Source organism: Andrena cerasifolii, chromosome 15 (genome assembly GCF_050908995.1).
Source record: "Andrena cerasifolii isolate SP2316 chromosome 15, iyAndCera1_principal, whole genome shotgun sequence".
In the NCBI taxonomy this organism is placed as follows: domain Eukaryota; kingdom Metazoa; phylum Arthropoda; class Insecta; order Hymenoptera; family Andrenidae; genus Andrena; species Andrena cerasifolii.
In genome coordinates this window covers 9,283,307-9,305,951 of record NC_135132.1, presented here as the reverse complement: position 1 = coordinate 9,305,951, position 22,645 = coordinate 9,283,307, and the positions used below count along the sequence as shown (strand labels likewise).

General features: G+C 43.3%; 5 protein-coding genes across 8 annotated transcripts in view; 2 read left to right on the top strand and 3 right to left on the bottom strand.

Annotated features, from left to right (window-relative positions):
* LOC143376765 (solute carrier family 7 member 14) overlaps positions 1-3,022 on the bottom strand; it is a 48,312-nt gene extending 45,290 nt beyond the window's left edge. The window contains exon 1 of the mRNA XM_076827408.1: positions 2,352-3,022. The gene's annotated coding sequence lies outside the window, so the exon portion shown is untranslated. The remainder of the gene's footprint in view (positions 1-2,351) is intronic.
* A 4,876-nt stretch (positions 3,023-7,898) lies between these two features.
* On the top strand, positions 7,899-13,809 carry 140up (RPII140-upstream gene protein). 2 transcript variants are annotated; one of them, XM_076827610.1, is made up of 5 exons: positions 7,899-8,308; positions 8,845-9,096; positions 9,549-9,797; positions 9,867-10,033; positions 11,194-13,809. In XM_076827610.1, exons 1-4 carry the CDS (start codon positions 8,145-8,147, stop codon positions 9,994-9,996), a joined length of 795 nt encoding a protein of 264 aa, XP_076683725.1. In that variant the 5' UTR covers positions 7,899-8,144; the 3' UTR covers positions 9,997-10,033; positions 11,194-13,809. The 2 variants fall into 2 exon arrangements, with proteins under 2 accessions (XP_076683725.1, XP_076683724.1); XM_076827609.1 differs by having other exon boundaries at positions 9,867-13,809.
* On the bottom strand, positions 10,202-16,968 carry Twf (twinfilin actin binding protein). Of its 3 annotated transcripts, none has more exons than XM_076827600.1 (5): positions 16,293-16,964; positions 16,095-16,198; positions 15,367-16,026; positions 15,180-15,298; positions 10,202-10,720 (listed from the first exon to the last, which is right to left on the bottom strand). In XM_076827600.1, exons 3-5 carry the CDS (start codon positions 15,962-15,964, stop codon positions 10,550-10,552), a joined length of 888 nt encoding a protein of 295 aa, XP_076683715.1. In that variant the 5' UTR covers positions 15,965-16,026; positions 16,095-16,198; positions 16,293-16,964; the 3' UTR covers positions 10,202-10,549. The 3 variants fall into 3 exon arrangements, with proteins under 3 accessions (XP_076683715.1, XP_076683712.1, XP_076683714.1); XM_076827597.1 differs by having other exon boundaries at positions 16,095-16,172; XM_076827599.1 differs by lacking the exon at positions 10,202-10,720 and adding an exon at positions 11,098-14,233 and having other exon boundaries at positions 16,095-16,172; positions 16,293-16,968.
* A 223-nt stretch (positions 16,969-17,191) lies between these two features.
* LOC143376857 (toll-interacting protein B) lies at positions 17,192-19,587 on the top strand. Its single transcript, XM_076827607.1, has 6 exons — positions 17,192-17,484; positions 17,656-17,829; positions 17,904-18,037; positions 18,529-18,733; positions 18,801-18,965; positions 19,283-19,587. Exons 1-6 carry the CDS (start codon positions 17,437-17,439, stop codon positions 19,391-19,393), a joined length of 837 nt encoding a protein of 278 aa, XP_076683722.1. The 5' UTR covers positions 17,192-17,436; the 3' UTR covers positions 19,394-19,587.
* A 441-nt stretch (positions 19,588-20,028) lies between these two features.
* Pex16 (peroxisomal biogenesis factor 16) lies at positions 20,029-22,418 on the bottom strand. Its single transcript, XM_076827601.1, has 5 exons — positions 22,125-22,418; positions 21,801-22,047; positions 21,453-21,726; positions 20,830-20,933; positions 20,029-20,765 (listed from the first exon to the last, which is right to left on the bottom strand). The coding sequence occupies exons 1-5, from the start codon at positions 22,252-22,254 to the stop codon at positions 20,510-20,512; spliced, it is 1,011 nt and encodes a 336-aa protein (XP_076683716.1). The 5' UTR covers positions 22,255-22,418; the 3' UTR covers positions 20,029-20,509.
* Positions 22,419-22,645: the final 227 nt, after the last annotated feature.

Genomic DNA, 22,645 nt, shown 5'->3' with positions numbered 1-22,645 from the left:
CAAAAGGGTAACCTCGTTTTTCCGCGAAGCTTCCTTGAAGGTGGAGCATTGTTCTCTCAATATTTCACACTTTTATCGCTCCCTTGAGGTCTTTTATACACGTTTCGCGGAGAACTCGATGTAAATAACGAAGTGTGTAAAAATTGGGGTTGAAAAGTAAAATTGAATAAAAGTCACGCTGGGCGTGATACCTCTTTCAAAAATGAGCCGAAAGCGTGAAAAGATTTTCTTTCTACGAGCCTCCGTTTTCGAGATAATTGGGTTCAAAAATGGTTGCCAGCGCCGCCGAGCGCACAATTTTGAAACGCGATTTACTCGAAAACGGAGGCTCGTATGAAAAAAGTTCATTGAACATTTTTCACTCATTTTTAAACGAGGAATCGGGTGACGTCGTCAGATTTTCTTAATTTCGATTTTTAACGCTTCTTTTATCTCATTTTTGGATAAAAAAAAAATCAAATTTTCTGGCCTTTTTCTGCGATTTATACAGTACTATCTTGTAGTAGAACTACCTTGACGATTAATAAGATGGTAGCGAAGCCAACAAACCCGGAAGAACATAGGGCCGGGTTAGGCTGCCCCATACTTTTGTCTGACACTGTACCAGCACGAAATTTAATGGAACGCGACAAGAGACCCGCGCTATCAGCCCCGACGCGCGCTTTTATTATGAATACACGAGCCATCGGGCCACAAAAACTGGGGTGTCTTTTACCCCCTTTACCCTGTTTCAAACTGAATCGATCCAAACTCGATTGCAGCAGAGTTCGACCGAGTCCCCTTCGTTCACTGCTAAACTCATCCTCATTCGAGTGGAATACCATCTTGGGCGGGACTCCATCTTGCCAGTGGACTGATTCGATTATCTCCACGTCCACGTTTCGACCGATTCCCGACAGTGACATTAAACGGCCCCATCGCGTTTCCGTGGCCGATCGACCAAACAGTTAAGCCGCTCGTAAACATGAAGGACGAGCTTGAAACGATCGCGAAGCGTCGCTGACTGCCATCGATGATCGCTGGTGGGGCGATAAAAATTGTCTACACGCAGCAAATGGGGCTGGGGATTTTTTTTTATGGATTTTCCTAGGTTGAAATATTCGTGCAGTTAAAATGTTTGGGTCTCGAAATTGGATGGGATTTGAATGATAAATTTGAACAGAAGTGTATTTGGGTGCGGAGCCTGGTTTTTGAAGAATTTTGGGACTTACGACACCTGTTCTAAGAGGTTATGTGAGTATTGCCTATCGGAAGGGGCCCTATCCATCTCCACGAAAATGGGTATGAGAATAAAATTAGTCTAGCATGTAAATCCTCCAACGATAAGACTGTTACTATTTAGAAGCTTGAGAGTCTGTTTCCTCGGGACTCAGAGAACCTAGGACACCCATCCCAATAAACTGTGTAAGTGCTGCCTATCAGAAGGGGCCCTGAGGCAACCAGCAGAAGTATAAACAGTCTAGCGCCTAAATCATCCCCCAAGGAGGATGCTATCACGATTTAGGGGATTGAAAATCTGTTTCCTGAGGACTCAAATGACCTAAGGCCCCCATCCTTAAGCCACGCATAAACGCTGGTGAATAGAAGACGTCCTACGTGTCTCCATGACAATGGCTACGAAGGATGAACAGTAAAGAGTCCTCAAAAGAATCCGCTCTCAGGATTCAAAGGATCTGGGACTCCCACCTTGGGATTGAAGTGCTGGCTAAGAGAAGGATTCCCACCTTCCTTCGTGATTACTATTACATCCTGAGGAGCTATAGAACCTGCTTGCTCAGAATTCAAAGGATCTAGGACCCCCACCTCAGGATTAAAGTGTTCACTGAGAGAAGGATTTTCAACGTTCTTCCTGATTACTGCGACAGCCTGGGGAGCTGCAGAACCTGCTCAGAATTCCAAGGCTCTGGGACTCTGAAAGTCATCCTATGACCATTGATGAATGAGTCCCAACTTGCTGCGCAACAGTCCCCGCAAACAATTCTCTAAAAGAGCCTACCTTCCACAATAACCAGGAACTGTAAAGCTTGCTCTTCAACATCCACCCAAAGCTGGGACTACTACCCCAACAGAAAGGCTCTTAAGACACCACCATATCTCAAGAACCTTCGCAGGACCAAGCAACTACAGAACCATATCAAACACAAACCCCCAACCAGGAGACTCTGCAACTCTTCTACCCAGCACTCTCAGACCTCGACAGCCCAAGATCCAAAGCACTACCATCATGAAGAACCCAATGAAAGAAGCCCTATTCATCAGAAACAGATTAGCAGAGCATCCACAACACACAGCGATCCCCGGAAACGACTCGAAAGAAGGGCTGCCATCCCTGGCGGGTGAAAAAGACTCACCTGTCTTCTTCTACACCTTGGTCGCGATCCCCTCCTCCGCGCTCCCTTCCTCCGCGGCACAGAACGATCACAGTTCACAGTTGCGACGCGGTAATCTGTTCCCTAAACAGTCATCGGGCTCGCGCCCGATATATGCCCCTGCACACTAGACACTGCTGGCGGGACCAGGGAACGACCAACGACACAGGACCCGCGGTTTCTCGTCGCTCCGGCTACACCAGTCGCTGTCCCTGCCCTCTCTGTCCATCCACGGGGGGCCAGGAGGGGGGTCTCGATTATATCAGCTGGGGGTCCCCCCCCGGTGGAGGTTGTTCCGCGTAGACGTGCCTCGGCCCCTGGTAGTCCAGCGCGTCGGCTTCCTCTGGAGCCAGGGAGAAACGGGGGTTCCACGCCGCGCACCCCCGACTATTCTACTGTCTTCTCTGGTCCAGCTAGACCCTGGACCTGCTGCGTCGGAACGGTATGCCTGGTCGACAGCGACGGGGCGCGTTTCCACGAGCCACTGCCACCCCAGTCCACGTCCAGCCCTTCCTCGCCGACAGGGCAGTCCTCTCTCTTCTCTCTCTCTCCTTCGCCACGCTCGTACGCGTGCACCCCCTTCTCTCCTCCCTCCCTCTCACTCTCTCTCTCTCTCTCGTTTTTTTCCCTCAACTAACGGGAATTCCAGCGCACGATGCTCCTCTCGCTCGACACACACGGTCCCCACTGGCTAGAGTCACATTTTAGTGCGACACACACGGCTACTCGTCGACTTACACTTCTCTCTCCTCTGTCCCCCTCCCTCGAGGGCCGATTCGTGCGCGCCCACACCAGTACGCCGCGAAGGGAGAGCCCCACCAACGAACCACCCCTCTGACGGTGCGACTCGGGGTTGGTAGTGATGGGTTTAAGCGGCGCTCGAGGGCATCTTGTGCGAATTTTGGGCAAGCTGGGTTTGGGGGGATTTTTGGGGCTGGGTGCAATGGTAGTTGGGGTTGTTTACCGTGGAATGTGTTGGGGGTGAATAAGGAGCACCTGAGAGTTTGATGTGGCAATGGATTTTTGGATCGTTGCGGGAGGATTTATGTGAACCCATTCGGTGTTACAGTCTGTTTTTTGAGAGCAATGGTATGCTACGCCGTACCAACTACGGTCTCAATTCTCGAAAAACAGACTGTAGCGGTAGAAAGGCATTTCTCAGTGATTTAATCTAGTCTTCTTAGATATCTCAGTGCAATTGTGTGATTACTAAATTATTTTTCGAAAAGAGTGTGTTTTGAATTGAGGGAGCTGAAGATGTGGAGGATTTTGGGGGTCCAAGGATTCGTTAGAAGCTCTCTGGGTGAATGGGGACTGATCGGGGACAGTGCAAGTTCGTTGACCCATTTTGGAGGCCACTAAACAATTTTCAGTTGTAAACTTAACTTTTCCCTTGAATTTTGCCGTGATTAGAGACTCAGATGATGATTCATGAGATGAATCCCACGTGTCGCACCCAAATGCAGTCTCTAGATCCCAGTTCTAGTGTTTTTCATTAATCCATGACTTATAAAATTGAATCTTATTCCTTTCCTACCAAATTCATAAGTAAATAATCGACCAAGTATTTCTTCGAAATAAATGAAACAAGTTAAAATATTGTTCTAGAAAATTTTGCTCGGCGGTAGTTCGAACCCATCACTAGCACCCCCTCCAATTGACACAGCGCTGTTGCTGCGCGATATTTCCCCTTCCTAGGCGAATAAAACACGAGGGTGTAGACTCTGCAAGGGTGCCCTGTCCCAAATTTTGTACACTCAAAAATTTCCCCAACCCTATTCAAACTCTTCAGCCCTAGTATCACAAAATCATCAACCTCCACCTTCTTCCCCTTTCCTACCAAAATTACTTCATAACAGCATCGTGGCGAATCTTATTATCCATGATAAAATAAAGGTGAAATGTTTTCCAGAATAAATTCCACCCGACTTGCATCCGAAGCTCTTCAGGGCTGGCCGTCGATGGAGCACCAGTTGGAGGGCTTACGTAAGCACAGTGTCCGCTGGATGATTACAGAGCAATCGAGCTTAAAAATATATCGTCCTTGACTCGGAAGCTCGCCCGTGCCCGGAGAATCCGAACGTGAGATCCACCAGTTGCAGTGCCGAGCGCGGGGCCAGCCTTTTGGACCGTGAAACACTGAATTCCTCGAGATCTTCGAGCAGTGCTTCAACTTCTGTGCCCGGAACTTCTGTCTTCAGATGCACGCTCGCAACAGAGCTGGGAGTAATCGCTCCGAGACAAGCATCCTAACTTTGTCAAGAAGATGGAGGACTGCGAAGTTCCTCAAATGCTCACGCTTCAAGATCAGGAGATGTAGCGTTCATAAAATTCTCAAGCTTCTCAATTTCAATGAGATTCGTAAGTTCCTGGAGAACTTCTGAGATGCTGGAATGATTGCTGATTATATCTCCTGAGGTGCTAGCGAAGAAATGATTCTCCAGGAGATACGATTGTTCGTGTGAGGAACAGAAGGAAGACAGTTCTTCTGAAATTTCAAAGTCTTCCAAATCGAATCGAACTTCCAAATTGTGCAATAGTCCACTAGAACCCCAAGAAGTGTACGAGACTGCCCACCACCTCCTCCCCCCAAAGAGGACACAGCTTATCCTCCCCCCTCCCTCAAACGGGGCCACCCCCTGTCGCATCGTGGCTTCGAAAACCACCCCCAGCTCAACGGTGTACGCAGACGTGCTATCTAGATACATACGTCTATCGAGACCGTGTCTGCCTTTCCTGCCTGGTTGAATGGACACGGGCTTGTTTTGATCCGCCTCACCCAACCAGGGCCCCAAAGTCGCTTGGACATCAGAAGCTAACTACAATCGCTATGCCCACCCCCTGGCGGCCTGTGGAAAGACTTTCGAGGCAGATAACGCAGAATATCACTTAGTCTATGAAGACACTATTTGGGACCACTCATGGGGCCCAAAATTGGACTATGAGCTCGTATTTCAGGAGAAGAGGGGAATTAAAAGGGATTCGGCTCTGTTGAGTGTTCTTGGAATTTTTTGGGACCACTCATGGGGCCCACAGTTGAACTCTGAGCGCCTATTTCTAGAAAAAAGTGGAATTCAAAAGGATTGGGCCTTAATGAGCGGTCTTGAAATTTTTTGGAACCATTCATGGAGCCCATAATTGAACCCTGAGCTCCTAATTGTGGAGAAAAGTGGAATTCACCAGGATTGGGCCCTATTGAGCGCTCTTGAAATCATTTGAGGCCACTCATGAGGCCCAGAATTGGACTTCAATCTTTCCTTTTCAAAGAAATTGAAATTCCAGTGATTCGGATCGTCTCGATTGCTCCCACTACCATTTGGGACCACTCATAGGGCCCAAATTAAATTTCAGGCTCGTCTTTCCCAAAAAATGGAATTCAAAGTAATCAAGAATCCATGTCCACGTAATTAGAAGTCAATATTCCTCCCCCGTTCGTCTCCACACAACTTCCATTTATAATCTAAGATTTCTGGGCCCCTTGAAAATTGCGCATTTTCCTCTAAATTTATTCCCCTTTCTGGGCCACCGCGTGCAACAGCCAGCCATATCGACAGTTTTCGAAAGCCAAGAGGCAAGGGGGTGGCTTAGGAAAGCGGAACGGTGGACGTAAGCGAGGCGACAGTTGATCGATAGATTTGAGCGTGATAATTATAGTAAATGCATTGAATTATTCCGTTCCCAGAAGGCGACACGCTCCGAAAACTATGCGAGGAAAACATTATAACCGGGTGTAGACCGTGCTGGCTTTCACCCCTGCCGTGTCGTTGCCAGTGCTGTAACCGTGACGGGGTGGTGAAACAGGGGTTGGATAGGAAAAGTGAGGGGGGAACGGGGGTGAATCTTGGCCGATAAGAGGCATCGTAAAAACGAGGGTCGTCTGGTCGCTCCTGTACGCCCATAACTCACCACCCACCGAATATTGGAGACATCGAAATCGAGGTATGGCAGATCGTTGGACAAATACGCAGCGACTGAGGTCAAAGAAAGAAATTCTAATCGGACATCGAGGGTCGATGGTTCCATGGTGAGGAAATTTTTTAAATTTTTTAAATTTTGAACACCCAAATGGTCTGGGAGAATTGAATTTTTGTTTGTATAATTGGATTTGAAATTCAGAAAAATACTGGAGCGAGGATGTTTTAAAAATGAAGCGGTGTTTTTTGTGGGGATGTGTATAGATTATTGTAGACAGAAATTTAAATGTTTCTAAAAGATAACATTGATTTTTAATAGATAGAAGACACCAACCAGATGAAGAAAAGTGAGGAACAATATTAAAATCTCCACCAAATTCTCCAACCCAGAATATCAACTAAAATTATAAAAATATTTCCTCTCAATGCAATCATCAATTCTTCAAATCAAACTATACACCATTTCCCATGATCATGGAAACTAGACTATCTTACAGCCGGGAACTTTCTTATCAAATCAGATAAATCAGGTAGCAACAAATAAGTGTCATTACAAAGGATCCTAATCACTCAGTACCCCATTCATCATTCATCTACGACTATAAGAAGGTGCCCCTCCAAGGGCACCCACGTCTACGGCCCTGGCTCCGGCCCACCTTGATGGCAACTCTCCCTACGCGCGCCCCTCTCAGGAAAACCTCCCACCAGCCGCGGAGAGGATTCTCCTATTGACGTTCCACCCTCCCTACACCTCCTCTCTCCCCTCCGCACCCCTAGCACACCCACGCGTACTATCCCCTTGCGTGCCACGTTCTGACGTAACAACGTTACGTCACGACGTCCTACGCCGGCGCGCGTAACATCTAAGGATGCACCTGCCCCCCTCCCCTGGCCTCTCGAGAGCCTAAAACCACGTTTACACGTGGAATTCAGGGGTGTTGGAAACCCTCCACCCCATTGGGACGCAATCTTAACCCACACCGGGCGAGATTTAAATGATGCTTCGTTTACTTCGAAGTGGGAGAACTTTTGGTGACCTTCGAAATTAATATTGGGAATTATGGGCTTGTAAATAAATAGGGGTGGTAGTCTGGAGGGGTTGGCGGGGGTTTATGAGGTCATTTTAGAAGAAGAATTCGTGTTTGAACGATTGGAAAATTTTTTGGGGAAGCTTTTTTTATCTTTTGGTGGTTTTAACGATTGGGTAATTACTTAATAAATTGGGAGAGTGATTGGTGGTGGGGGTAATTAAAAGGGCAGTAGTAGAACTGGTATGTGATTGATACTTACTTAACTTATAATGGTGCATAGACACTTCGTATGGGATGGCGCATATTATTTATCAATCTTCAGTTTAGAAAACTGAAATCTTCCAAGTAGTGATTTCCGTCGACTTTCATCACGGCTTGCAATAACAAGGTGTAATACGATACAAATTCCATAACTCCTCATTCCGCGAACACCAAAAAACCACAGAAAATTGAAGAAAAACAACATTAAAACCACAATTAATCATGTGAGCTGAAACCACGCGCACCACTGACGCCGAATTCAACACGCGATAATCGCGATTCGAGCTCCTTCGATAATCGCGAATCGAGCCTCTTCGATAATCACTTGGCAAGCTCGAACCGTCGACTATCGGAACCGGCAGTCGATTTTTCAATTACAAACTGGTGCAAAGTGGAACACCTTCTATTTAAACATTAAATAACATTCATCCCTGCAATATAATTTTCCGCGATGTATATCTAAAATGAAGTAGAAAACCTCAGGCAGGGGTCCGAATTATTAACCGAGTGTTCCGTCGAATGTCGTAACCAACATAACCTCAAAACTGTAAATTAGGATACTAACAAAAATGTTGCGCTCAGTAGTGAACAGTAGACTGCTTCATTTTAGTTGGTTACCATTACTCCCTACCCCCAATACACATGATAAGCCTGTTCATATGAACGAAGAAATCACGAGACTGGCACCAGGCGAGATTGGTATGGATAGAATTAAAGGGATGTTTGAGGTTAAGTAAGCACGCTTCGACTCTCATACCCATTAATAGTGATGGGATTCGAAGCACTTCGAAGCGCTTCGAATCTATATATATGACAAAAACTCCGAAGCACTTTGAACATGATTCGTAGCTTAAAACTCTTGAAAGTCTTGAGCCTTGCTAGGTCTTCAAAGTCTTGAAAATGAACGTCTGATTGCCACAAACTAGCCAGGTTGATTGGCCTGACTTTCACGACTTTCAAGACTTATCAAGACTTAACACTCAAGATTTATCAAGACTTAAGACTCAAGACTTATCAAGACTTAAGACTCAAGACTTAAGACTCAAGACTTATCAAGACTTAAGACTCAAGACTTATCAAGACTTAAGACTCAAGACTTATCAAGACTTAAGACTCACGACTTAAGACCTATCAAGACTCAAGACTTATCAAGACTTAAGACTTTAAAGAGTTTAAAGCGCCTCGAAGTCCTTCGGATCCCATCGCTACCCATAAAGCCCATTCATCTAGCATTGTATGATTACCATAAATTCTGTTATTGCTTCACAGAGATGGTCACCTAACGAAAGAGCTGCAGGCTATTATAACATCATCCGTTTCGGCTATAATAGGAGGATTCCTGATTGGCGGAATAACGCGATCGTGGCACGTACCGGAAGCGTTCATCGAGGAGAACCAGGCCAGCCAGTTCTTTAATAGAAGAGACGCGCAGAGACAAATGCAATACAAGTTTGCTATGGCTTTTATAAAAGGAGGCGCGAACGTCGCCATAAAACTCGGACTATTTTGTTTCATATTCTCGTAAGGCTGCCAACTAGGGCTGGGACTCATTTGTCGAATTTTTCGGTATTCAAATATTCGAATACTTCAGTTGCTCAATTAGTTGGAGAATACAATTCGAATATCCAAGTATCCAAATACTATTCGAATACTGAAATATTCGAATAATAACATTCGAATACTCAAATATTCGAATAATAACATTCGAATACTCAAATATTCGAATAATAACATTCGAATACTCAAATATTCGAATAATAACATTCGAATACTCAAATATTCGAATAATAACATTCGAATACTCAAATATTCGAACAATAACATTCGAATACTCAAATATTCGAATAATAACATTCGAATACTCAAATATTCGAAGTTTATTCGTAGCATTCGAATACTTGTAAAATATTCGAATATTAAATTATTAGTACACGTTCCTAACGCATGTAAACTGACACGATGTTTCCCATTAGGACTTCGTCGACTTGTCTCTACGTGTACAGAGGGAAATTCGATTTAATGAACTTCACCTCTGCCGGCGCTCTGACTGGCTGCTTGTTCAAAATGAACATGGGAATTAGGGGAGCGCTCGCAGGCTCTTTCGTCGGTACCACGTTGGGTACGGTGTATGGCTGTTTGACGCTGGGTTTACTGTACATAACGGGAACCAAGATCGAGGATGTGTACGAGGTGCACGCGAACCTCATGAACCTGAGACGGGAGTAAGTACTAACGGTTTTGTAACTTCTGAGCCAGCAGACTTTATTGAACCTTTGATTCTAACGTTTCAGCTTGATAAGCGAACGGGCGAAGGGGCTTTTAGCGGACGACGAGACGATCGCATTGAAAAGAATATATGACACCAATATGGAGACGAAGGAGAAACTTGTAGATCAGACTGCAGAACAGCCGAAAGCTTAAAGATGCATAGGTTTAACTAACGTATGCAAGTCGACCTGTATGTAACTTCTTAATTTTTTAATAATTAAAACTGCAGCAGTATGTAATATAATGTAACGTCTGATACAGAGTGAATTTCAATCCTTGATTACATCACGGGATCTTTATTATAAAAGAAAGAACGGATAGGTTGAAGTTACATGTATATAAATGGAATAAATACGAGTCAGATATCATCGCGTAATATAATCAATTGTTACAAACGTCGGTTATTTACATTCTGGTAATACTCTGTGCATTAAAGTAAACGAACACAGCATAAATAAGACGCAATACAATTTAAAATTACAGTCGCAGAATAGGCCTGACGTGAAAACGAGGAATACATATTCTCGCGTTGTGCTCCGAAGAATTTTCAATCGTAAAAACGGATAATACTATTCGGTGGAAAAAGAGGAAGACAAGAGGAAACACGTTTAATTGTCTTAGGAGATGAGGAACACATATATCTATTCACATATGTATATATATATATCTCATTAGCATAATTCAACAGATTTTAAAAAATATCTATTTAACTCTCTTGTTCCGAAGTTCCTAAATCTTGAACCTTGGTTAAGCGTTTTGCGCCCCTGCCTGGTGGACCCTTAGGCTTTGCAAATTTTGGCTGATGTAAACTGATTTTTGGGTGCAACTCCTCTTGCAAATAATCCTCAGTTAGTTCTCTTCCGTCCTCTATCTCAAGCTATACAATCAACACAGTTCAACGGGTAATTATTACATCAGAGTGAAATACCAGAGAAGCGTCGCTTACTTTACGGAGGGATAACAAAAAAAAGGAAGCTCAAAATTCGTATTAGTACACAAAACTGGAGGGAGGTTTCGGGGATAAATCGAGACACGCCGGGCGGGAGATCTAACTTCGCAGGCCTATTCTGTAAGCTGAATGAAACATTATCGTAAGGTCTTAACTACGATTACATACCCATCCGAGGATCGATTCACCATGCGCTCCTTATTCACCTGTTACATTCTATGTGAATAAATCAGAGATCGAGAATAATAGACGAGATGAGAGAGTAGACATTCGAATGTAACTAGTCGATGATTAAAACAACAGACTGTAAGATTAGATTGCATAATGCTTTATTGTTTGTAGCGTGTTCAGTATTGGCAAGATATACAATTCATTCGATCGTAATGAATCTACAATTACAGGTCGGAAATAAAATTACGCTGGGAAACTTACAGAATAGGCCTGGCACAACATTGCGAACTGAAGTGTGTTCCAGGCTGCAGTGTGCGTTGTTTTCGAAACGTGGAACACGTTGCCGTCAAGGCAGTTCCTGAGCATTTACACGAACATTCTCGTCTTCGTTTACCTTTTTTATTTTAACTACCGTGTAAAAGAAACGTGTGCCAAATTCTAAGTCTTTCTAAATATAAATACAGAAGACCAGTAAGAAGGAACATTAAGGTGGATAGTTTTCGAGAAACTATTAAACGTAAAGAACTAATAAATTATGAGTATATTAAGACCCCAAATATAATATTAATGTTTCTTTAGAAATCTCACGTATCGAGCCCAATTTCTATATCAAAGTAAATATATATATATATATGTATGTATGTGTGTATATATATATATTTGTATAAGTATTAGATATACTTGAAACGAAATGAAAGTCGTGGCTGCAAATAGATTGCACCGTTTGCTCGTCGATCCTTCGATTAAATAAATGCCAAGAATTTGGCGCACTTTGTTTATCATTAGTCTCACTAAAATTAGGCCAAACTCTTTCAGTAGACGTTGTGTTGTTGGACGAAAATTTTTAAAAAGTTTATAAAAAGCTACGAGATTTAAAAAAATACAGATCACAAAAAATAGAATGCCTCTCGAATATCTTGTTGCTGGCTATATCAGATTATTGTCCCATTTGCTATACGTTACGCGCAAGGAATGTTTCCCCCAAGAAAAGCACACATTTCCCGTCCGGAAGATACTGACAACTTATCACAATCAATTCTGCAATATTCAGTCGAGCGATTCAAATCTCCAAGCAATAGCGCGTCGATCACAAGCGTTCCCCTTTCTTTTACAACATCAGGAACAGGTAGAGTTGTATCGTATATATCTCTTTTGAAAATCAGATTAATAGGTAAATCATTCGAAGGCGCAGGAGAAATGTATAGAGCGCTCTCGTCCGCGAGAATTCATAACGCCTCGTGCGATTTCTTGTCGATACAGCCAATGGGACGTACCAAGATCAGTCTTCGTGGAATCTAATGCTTCTGTATCATTTACAATAGTATTGAACATGATATATAATTTAATATGTATATAAAGTAACTAGCATTATCATTAGCTCGTGTTTAAAAATGATAATTGTGTGTGCGCGAAGAAAATATATCCGCACGTCGGTGCGGCATTTGCACATCTATCACTTGTCTGCTATATTATTCCCGTATTTAAATTACGCAGAGAAGTTAGGTGAGTAACATCGGCTGGCTAGGGCACATGGAATTTTCCCTAACTCTCTAATAATCACATAAGGTATGCGGGTTACCACAGATATTTGTTTGAAACATTCTAATCTACATCGCTAATTCCTACGCGACCATTCCAATTGAATTTGAAAGCGAAGCCTTCGAGTTTCGCTTAACAAAATGATTACTAAATGAGACTTATAATACGTATCACTTTCCATCGGACTAGGAACTCAATTCGCACAGTCGACTCACCGGATCGCTTTACACTTCCGAGCGATTAAATATAGAAAATCTAGGAATCACGCGCGCTACAAGATAAATAAAGTAAAGGAACTATAATCACAAAAATGTTACTTTCACGAATGCTTTTGTATAAATTCTGTTCGCGTCCACGAGAATCCAGTAGAAGGCTTCGCTTTCAACGTCAACCAACCGAATCTCGTCGCAGTTTTACGTCTATTCTCAATACACACGAACGATCATCTGTTACAGTGCTTATGGATCAACAAGAACTGCGTCCTCCGGAATCTTTCTTTACGACGGATCCTTGTCAAAAGTAGGGCTGGGACTGTTCGAATAATTTAATATTTAAATATTCTACCAGTATTCGAATATTTGAGTACTTGAATGCTACTGTTCGAATATTTAAGTATTCGAATATTATTCGAGTCATCGGAACTGTGTATGTGTGCAAAGTTTCAAGTCGATCGGATATGGTTGAAATGGGTAAAAATTAACTTACAAGATTTCACCCTGACAAACTAACGAACTCACAACTGAAACTAAATAAAAGCTTGTTAAAAAAATAAACCTAAAGAACTTGGTTTATAATTCACACCATACTATTCGAATACTTAAATATTCGAATAGTATTCGGATACTTGGATATTCGAATAGTATTCGGATACTTGGATATTCGAATAGTATTCGGATACTTGGATATTCGAATAGTATTCGGATACTTGGATATTCGAATAGTATTCGGATACTTGGATATTCGAATAGTATTCGGATACTTGGATATTCGAATAGTATTCGGATACTTGGATATTCGAATAGTATTCGGATACTTGGATATTCGAATAGTATTCGGATACTTGGATATTCGAATTATATTCGCCAAATAATTGAGCAACTGAAGTATTCGAATATTTGAATACCGAATAATTCGACAGTCCCAGCCCTAGTCAAAAGACGCTTCGATGAGATCTGAGCGCGAGAATTTTGCTTTTAAAATTTAGAAAAATACACCATTTGGATCTACTCTGACTTGCTACATAGATACACGTATCACTTTGACCAATTAATACTAAATATCAATAAATACCGCTAATCAATAAAAAATCCATCCCCGTACAGGCGTATTAAATTTCTCGTTCGAAAATCCACTTCGGAGCAATTTGTCAACTATGCGTGCGAATGCGAACTGTCGGAGAACCCATTATATCATTTCGTACTAAACAACACACTCAGTATTAATATCGTATTATATCACAAATTCAGAATTTACCAAGGAAGATATATCCACCGCGTGAAACATCATGGATACTTCAACGCGTAGAAAATATGCACGAATAATGGCAGACGGAACGCATGGAATCGGTTAACTCAACACACAAGATCGCTTCTCCTTCGACTTTTTCTCGGGTATAGACTGAGTAGGGGCATAGGGCGTTGACGGAGTTGCAGGAGTTATCGCAGCAGTTTCTTTAACGGTTGGAGGATCTTCCAACATGTCTGCCAACTCCTCGCCGCTATTTACTTCCAACTAGGGTTCGTCAAATTTTCGTTTACAAGAGAAAAAAAAAAGAAAACAAAAATACACTTTAATCTCAAGATTAATGCGCTTAGCAAGGTAGAGACTAAAGGTGAGAGATGCTGCGGAGTGCAGCGAAAGAGAGGCACGAGATGCATTATAAGAGCGATTATCGTTTTGTTATTTCAATATGAAACATAGCTCGTACGAAGGTGATGTGATTATTTCAAGGATTGTACGAATGCCCATGCAACTTATTAGTGTTAAACCACCCTGTTAGCGTGTATGAATGGAAACGAACTGAATTAGGAGACGTGGCTTGCATTAAGGGGGTACAGGACTATTGGGCACGTAAAATTGATGGTTTCTTTTGTGCTGGATTGCTTCGGTAACCAAGTAATCATTATACTTGTAATTTTCACAGTTTATTGTGGACTAGGGTTGGGACTATTCGAATATTTTACATATTCGAATGTTATTATGCGAATACTATTCAAACATTTAACTATTCGAATACTATTCGAATATTTGAGTATTCGAATTATATTCGAATTACATTCGAATATTTGAGTATTCGAATTATATTCGAATTACATTCGAATATTTGAGTATTCGAATTATATTCGAATTACATTCGAATATTTGAGTATTCGAATTACATTCGAATATTTGAGTATTCGAATTATATTCGAATATTTGAGTATTCGAATTATATTCGAATTACATTCGAATATTTGAGTATTCGAATTATATTCGAATATTTGAGTATTTGAATTACATTCGAATATTTGAGTATTCGAATATTTATCAAGTGTAATTATTCGAATTTCCTTGTGAAACTTTGTTGCAAATGTTCACAAAGGATCACACTTTCAGAATTAATACCAACAAAAACATCGATTTTTCGAGATTTCAATAGTCCTGTACCCCGTTAAGGGTAACGTTTCTTTCTACTCACTTTTTTCGTTATGCCCACTTCGAGCGAGTGAATGAGGTCTAGAAGCGGCGCTTTACACGACGAATACAACATTCTCTCTTTGATGCTACAGCTATATCCTGGCATACTATATATAAAAACTGCAACATACACACAGCATTAGTGAATACCAAAGAACGATCCTTCCACCTCCGTTCGCGTTACGTACCTATACATTCCATGTAATCCCCTTCGTGGGTGTGCTTAAAATTATAAAGATGGTATCTGGCAGAGTCCGAGGGAACTTTCGTCGGCAGTTTGTCCAAGGAGATATCGCAAGCAGTGACTAAATGTATCTTCTCCTCCTCCAAATCGATCTTCAGCTGAACGTACTCGTGTATCCCTTTACCGAGCTCCGTGATCGCTTGCTTGGCCTCGTCGGTCACCGGGAACGCGACGCCGCTCAGCGTCTGGTGACGTGTTTCGACGCTGTAGTCCGTGGTGACGGTGCTTTTCTTAAGCTCCGCCAATTCTTCTTCCGCGGTAGTCAGAGGCGCGGGAGCGGCGTCGTTCCTTTTATACTTGTGGTAGCCATCCAGCGTTATGTCCTCGGGCACCGTGCCGTGCAGCTCTTCCTTTATAGACGCCGTCCCGAACTCCTGCTTGAGAGTAGCTTTAGTCGAGGCGTAGAGCATCTTCTGCCTGACGGGCGCAGTGTCGGGCGACCACGAGATGAACAGCCAGTCGTAACCGGAGTCCGGAGACTTGGTATCGAGGCGGTAGAGAATGTACGCCGGCTGGTTCTCCACGATCAGCGGCTTGATCATTCTGTCGTAGTCGTCTTGCCACTTGCTCACCGGCTTCGCAGAGGCGGCGGGCGCCAGCTCCTCTGCGGAACAAAGAAAACCGTTGGAACCTCTGAACGCTAGGGAATGGCTCCGATGCAGAGATACTCACCGTTGTCTATCGAGACCTTCAGTACCCTTATTTTCCCGTCGCGGCACTTGGCGAAGAGCTTCTTGAGGGCGTCGTTAGCTGAAATGAAGGGATCACAGTCAGGCCTACGAAGTCGGGCGGAAAGATTGAGGTTAAGGTATGAAGCGAGAATCGAGGATCTCCGCGCCGAAGGAGCCGATGCACCAGGGTAATACGCACCTTTGATTCCCGTCTGGTGTGACATGTTTCGCCGGATAGGTCCACTGGAGGCGGGGCCAGAAAAAATGTTCTCGAGATCGGCCGCGGAAGATGAGGCCACCACCACAAACAGAGCGTGCGAATGACCAGGGGACGGGAGGAAAAAAATCGAGCGGATCCGAAATGACGAGAAACCACCGGTGCAACCTGTTTGGGAGGGAACTTCTCCGCGGGGGCCCCCGGTGACAACGGGACGACCAGGAACGATCGCGCCAGTTAAACGCCGACCAGCGCTCTGTCACGAATATGCCCCGAATAGTCGCTCCAGTTTGCGATTTTTTTTCAATAAAATACACCGCCGACACGGGAGGGCGAGGGGGAGGGAGCGAGGACGATAGATAATTGTATCTCAATTGCAAAATGGCCTCCCTCGCGGCTTTTACGTAGGATAATAATTAATAATTCTCAGTCCCACTCTAATCTTCTGCGGTCCCGCAATTTTCAATGCGTTCGTTCTCCCTATCGGCTCCATTCCTCTATTATTAATCTTCCGACGCAGATTAAACGATTTTCTGACCATCGAAGATCGGTTGCGGAGATATAGCCAGCCGCGCCTGGCGTGGGCGTGTTTCCGCGCCGAGGGACTTATTTATCAAACCTATCGATCGAGCGGCTATTAATCTTTAATTCGGCGGAATAAAGTTGCAGGGGATTATACACTTCTCGGCGAGATAATCGCTATCAACGCTGGATTAACATTTAAATATTTCTCCAGATCCGAGTTTCAAATCGTTTGCTCCAGAAGCCTCGAGGTAAAATTAGTTTCCTAGTAATTTCTTAATCGCGGTTTCCGGAGCAGCTCGCAGCTATTCTTTCATCTTCCATTTATCTAGATAAAGATCCCCCCGATTTCTAATCGTCCGCGGCTGAAAATCCAGCCAGATTTCGTTTAAAAAGCGCTGGTATCCAGTTCGCGGCCCCTTATCGCGCGAGTTTCTTAAGATGGCGTGCTGTCACCGTGTCAGACGTCTGTTATGATTACTCCTCGATGCGTTTGAACGGGCCCGTAATTTGACAGGTTTCAGTTGCCGTGCGAAAGCAGCCGTCGCCAGGCTGATAGCAGAACGCTCTCCAACCCCGTCGAAGCTTCGGATATAATTTCGCTATGGAGACCGAGGGACGGCCTCATTTATATGAGGAGTGGAAGAAACGGGTGAATAGTGCAATTCACGTTGATAGATTAGGACGATCAAACTCGCCGTAACATGTTGCAATACTATTTACTCGTTGCACAGCCTCGATAACACTCTCCACCATTGTTTACGTCCCACATAGATGCGTTCGGAATGTAAAGGAGCCGCGTAAAGGAGATTAAATGTTACAGGTGTTCCTGGGACCGCTACCCCAAGGGTTCCTCAGACTGGAGGAGCGCAACGCGCAGCAGCAGCAGGAGGCTGCGGACCAGCAAGCCGCCCTGGCGCTCCATCAGCTGCAGATGCAAAACATGCCGGCGATGCACGAGCCACACGTTGGCAGACTTAGCATAACGATCGTTCAGGTAACTCTGCGATCTCCGTGGGCCTATTTCTGCTTGGATTATCAGGGTTTTACTCAAAAAGACACTTTCCGCAGGCTAAACTAGTGAAGAACTATGGAATGACGAGGATGGATCCCTACGTCAGATTGAGAGTCGGTCATGCTGTGTACGAGACACACACTTGCTCGAACGGGGCGAAGAATCCACATTGGAACAAAGTCATTCAGTGGTACGGGTTTCCAGCGATATATATGTCTGTTTTTAAGTACAGCGCTGGTTGAAAGAAAGTTTACAGCTTGTGAAATCGCTTAACTTTTTTAGAGTTGGTCAGAATAGCGGGAAAAATAGTAAAGGTCGTTTTTTAAACTTTTTTACAAAATCCCGTTTGTAGAAATTCCCGAAATCAGCGATTTCCGACCGTATTCGACGATCTTTAAACGTTCGTAGCTCATAAGGAAACATCCCGAACCCGGAAGTTCTGAAAATTCTGAAACTTTGTGAATATGTAGAGAATTTCCTCCTGATTATAACGAAATTTTTGTTTGCTGCCCAAATTCACCTTAGGGAGGTGTAATTGACCCCTGAAGATCCGGTTACTTTCCGATTTTTCGTTTCCCACCTTGGCCTTTTTTCTTAAATCCGCCACTGGGTGTAAACTTTCTTTCGTCCGCCACTGCACGTTCGAAGCTGTTACGGCTGTTGTTCCTTTTATTATCTTAGCCGCTTGCCGCCGGGAGTTATGCAAATATATATAGAAGTCTATGACGAGTATTCCTTCGTGATGGACGAGTTGATCGCGTGGGGCCACATAGATATTCCGCCACAGGTCCTCCAGAACGGAGAGACGCACGAAGATTGGTACATGCTTAGTGGGAAACAAGGGGACAATCAGGAAGGCATGATCAATCTAGTTTTCAGTTACACGGTAAAGATTATTAGCGATGCGTTAGGAGGGAATAGATAACGCGTAGTACATAATTTATGTTTGGTAGACAAAGTGTCATCCGTACATGAGCGCACCACCGATTATGATGGTTCCTTCCTCGACGATGTTTGGAATGACGCCGTACGCGCCTGTGAATGTTTATACAGCACCGCCAGCGGCCCCGATACCTGTTCCCAGTTCTATGCCAGACGCTGAAGTCGAATTGAAACAGGTACGCATGCGAGAACAATATTTTTAAATCCTTTTGCCAGTGGCGGATTTAACAGGGCGGCTGATGAGCAGTTGCCGCCTAGGCCCCTGCGCAGAAGGCCCTCGTAGGGCCCTATCTCCAAAAAAAATTATAATTAGGTATAGGTATCCAAAAACTACATTTATTTTCGTACTACTACACTTGGTCCGTTTTTAGTAACGTACCTCTTCATTTTCCCCGAAAAATGGGCCCCTCAGAACGCTTGCCACCTGGGCCTTTTTTCTTAAATCCGCCACTGCCTTTTGCTACGGGAAATTCGATGAATGTTTCGGTTGCAGATTTCAGAAATGTTCCCCGACGTGGACAAGGAGGTAATTAAGTCAGTTTACGATGCGAATAATGGGAAAAAGGATGTAACTATTAATTCATTGCTCCAGATGTGTGAATAAGTATTTTTTACGCGAACCGCTGTATTTAATTCCAAAGGCCATATTTGTATTTTCTGCTACGCTGTATTCCTTTCAGAGTGTAATATATTTGCAAGTTATTGCCATGCATTTTATGGGGTTATAAACGTTTAGGAACTTTAATAAGAGGATCCGTAAAACATATTGGGCGGGGAAATATATTTTCTAAGAAAGTATCACTCTTGACATTACATGTATTCATTGATCCTTCTTACATCTCCGTATTACTTCGCATCTACGGCAGTGCCGTCTTAACCTGGAGGCGAAAGAGGCCGCCGCCTCAGTGCCCCGGAGTTCAGGGGAAAATTAATAAAAAATAGGGTTGTAAAAGCTAGAAAAAAATAGAAATGGGCCCTTGAACTGTGACGGAAAGAAAATAACGAATACACCAAAATTTAGATTTGAAAATGAGACCCATTTTTCCTGAAATGGACCCCGCGTTTTTTCTTATTTAGTCAATTGTTTTAATACTTATTCACTTCGCGTGTTGGCGCGGTATTTTTGATTTTATTTAATTTAGAATAATTTAGAGGGCCCCCGAAAACGATAAGATGGTACTGATCAACAGCTCTTCGTATTTAATACACAAGGAATGGGAATGAAGTTAACGCGCTATATTTGAAAATATTTCATCCAGATTTTATTCCTCGTAACATTATATCGGTATAAAAAAATAAACGCGTACATTCGCAAATCTGTATGTTCAGGAACATAAATGGATGGTTGGAACTATGCTAGCATATACTTCTAAGTAGAAAATGTCGTAAAACGCTAAAAACCTTTGATACAATTTTAATTAAAGGAGAAAGGATTCGCCTATTGTCCGTAAAGTACACGAATCGCTTTCCACAGATAAATCTATACACTTATAAATACTTTGCTAAGTTACAACGTTTCCTCCATTTACCTCCACCTCCTTCGTCTCCGTATCAAATAAAAATTTACGAAATCTTACGCCTATATCATTGCTAACAATGAATCAGTCCTCTGCGTACAGACTAAAATTATTTTACCAATTACCCTTTGTTATCGAGACCCTCTCTCGGAATATAATTACCGATATCCCAGGATTTATAAAACATTTAACAATCGTGCAAACTAGCTCGACCACATGTAAAAGTATGTGTTCTGCCAGTGCGGTAGATATTTCTTTATAGGTTCCGCTATTAATCTAGCGAGAGGCACGTTATTGGACAGCGCGGTCAACGCCGCGTATATTCCAGCGCAGCTGTACTTATCGTAGAATGGGGACTTTAATATGTAAAGCAATAATGCTAGCCTCCGCGTGAACAGTTCCTTTTCCTCCTCTTTGCTAAACGATACAGCATTCGCTTCGCTGTTGAATAGCTTCATACTGAAAGAAAGAATTTCGTTCACTGTAACGCCATTCAATTTGTCTCCCATAATAAGTCACTTACCTAAGTAAATCGACAGCGAGAGACAACATCCACGGAGGCCACTGTTTCACGCCAGTCAGGGACACGTATCCCAAGTGTAGTAACGGCTTCACAATGTACAGGCTCTGAAAACACAGTGCATTAAGGGGAGGCCTGCCTAAAAATTTTTGAAAAATCGATTTTTCGATTTTTATAATTTCTTCAAGTACAACATCTCGAAAATATTCCCTGAAAGTGTCAAGTTAATCCGACCAAAATTGACAAAGTTATACGCGTGTAAGTAGGTAGGAGCTCCTCGGTGTAGCGCTCAGGCCCAAAACTTTAAACGCGTTTTCCTCGATATCATGTTTTCAAAGTCGGTGACTCAAAAATTAATGAATCGAAAAATTTCAAAAACTGGCCCAATGTCCCTTAGAGAATGTCATTCTACATAGATTAACGCAAAGTTCATGAAAAAAGTGTGTGATATAAATTCTTTTTATACAAATAAAGGTCCCAAGAACAAGATACAATTATAAAATTTTCGATTTATTTCACACCTCCCAAGAAAAAAAATGCCAAAAGTGATGAATTATTAGGCGCCGAGAACCCCTTAAAAAGAGAAGCATCTTCGCCAAAGCTTCGCAGAGTTCCCATTTCATTACCTCCGCTAATTTCAGCTTCTTCACCGACGCAGGCGAATTATTCAAATTAACGTTATCGTTGGCACTAGAAGCCAAAGGCTCCCACGTCCTGATCTGTACGCTACCAGTGCCTCTCACGCTTCTAACGACTGTGCCAGATCGTTTCAAAGTGAATCCCTCCTTCAGCTTCTCGTCGTCGGACTCGCCCAACTTTTCTCTATTAAGCGGCTGTATCGGGGGGTTCCTGACCACCCGCTCTTTGTACGCGTGCACTAACAGAAGCCTCAACACGGCCCTGTTAAGAATACAATCGTATAGCTTTGCGAATCCTCTCGCGAGCCTGTTAGCTTCGAAATACCATCGACTCACTTAAATATTTGTATCGCGGTGATTATAAACCACCTGCCGGTCTGGCCCCACAATCTCTTAGCTGAGATCTCCAGCAACGTCTCCGTGTACTCCACGACCGTCAGCCAGATCTTTATCTTGGACTCGAACTGGGGAAACTTCGAGTACAAGCGCCTCCCGCTGCACATCAACAGATCGTTGAAAAGAACTATCAGGTTCGACGCGGAGTAAATCAGCTCCGACACGAACGTGGAATTGTGGAAGTGTCCTGGAAAGAGAAGGGTTAGAGACGCCGCGGTTAAGAAGTCTGCCGTCGCTCTGTAAACGATTGTAAAAGCTTCTAACCAGCTGTGAAGTACGAGAGACACTGGACCGTCTTCTCGACGTCCGCCAGTAGCTGCGGATTCTCTATAACCCATTTTCTGTACGGATCGATGAATTTCAGCACGGAAGAGTTCACAATGTGCAACACCATCCTGACTATTCAAACACCTCGGCAGGATACTTTTATCATCAGTCGTTCGCAATTAACCTTGAATTATCGACGTGCGAGTAATGGCTCGTCCCCGGCGATCGCATTTTCTACGTTTCTACGAAGAAGCATCATTGGCTCGTTCCGATGGAACGCGTAACCATGAAACCGCATCTTTTTTTATTTCGAAAGAATTTGTCCCCCCTTAGTCGGCTCTTTAAATGCAGCAGGAAGTATTTAAATTTCGGAGGAACATTAAAAATCGATGCGCTCTTTATTGCTGTGCCTGCAATCGCATAAATGCTAAAAATAAGGAAAAATCGGCGCATAAGATAACGGGGTGAGATTCATTAAAATCGACGATGTTAAATTCGCAAATTATGAATCAGATCGA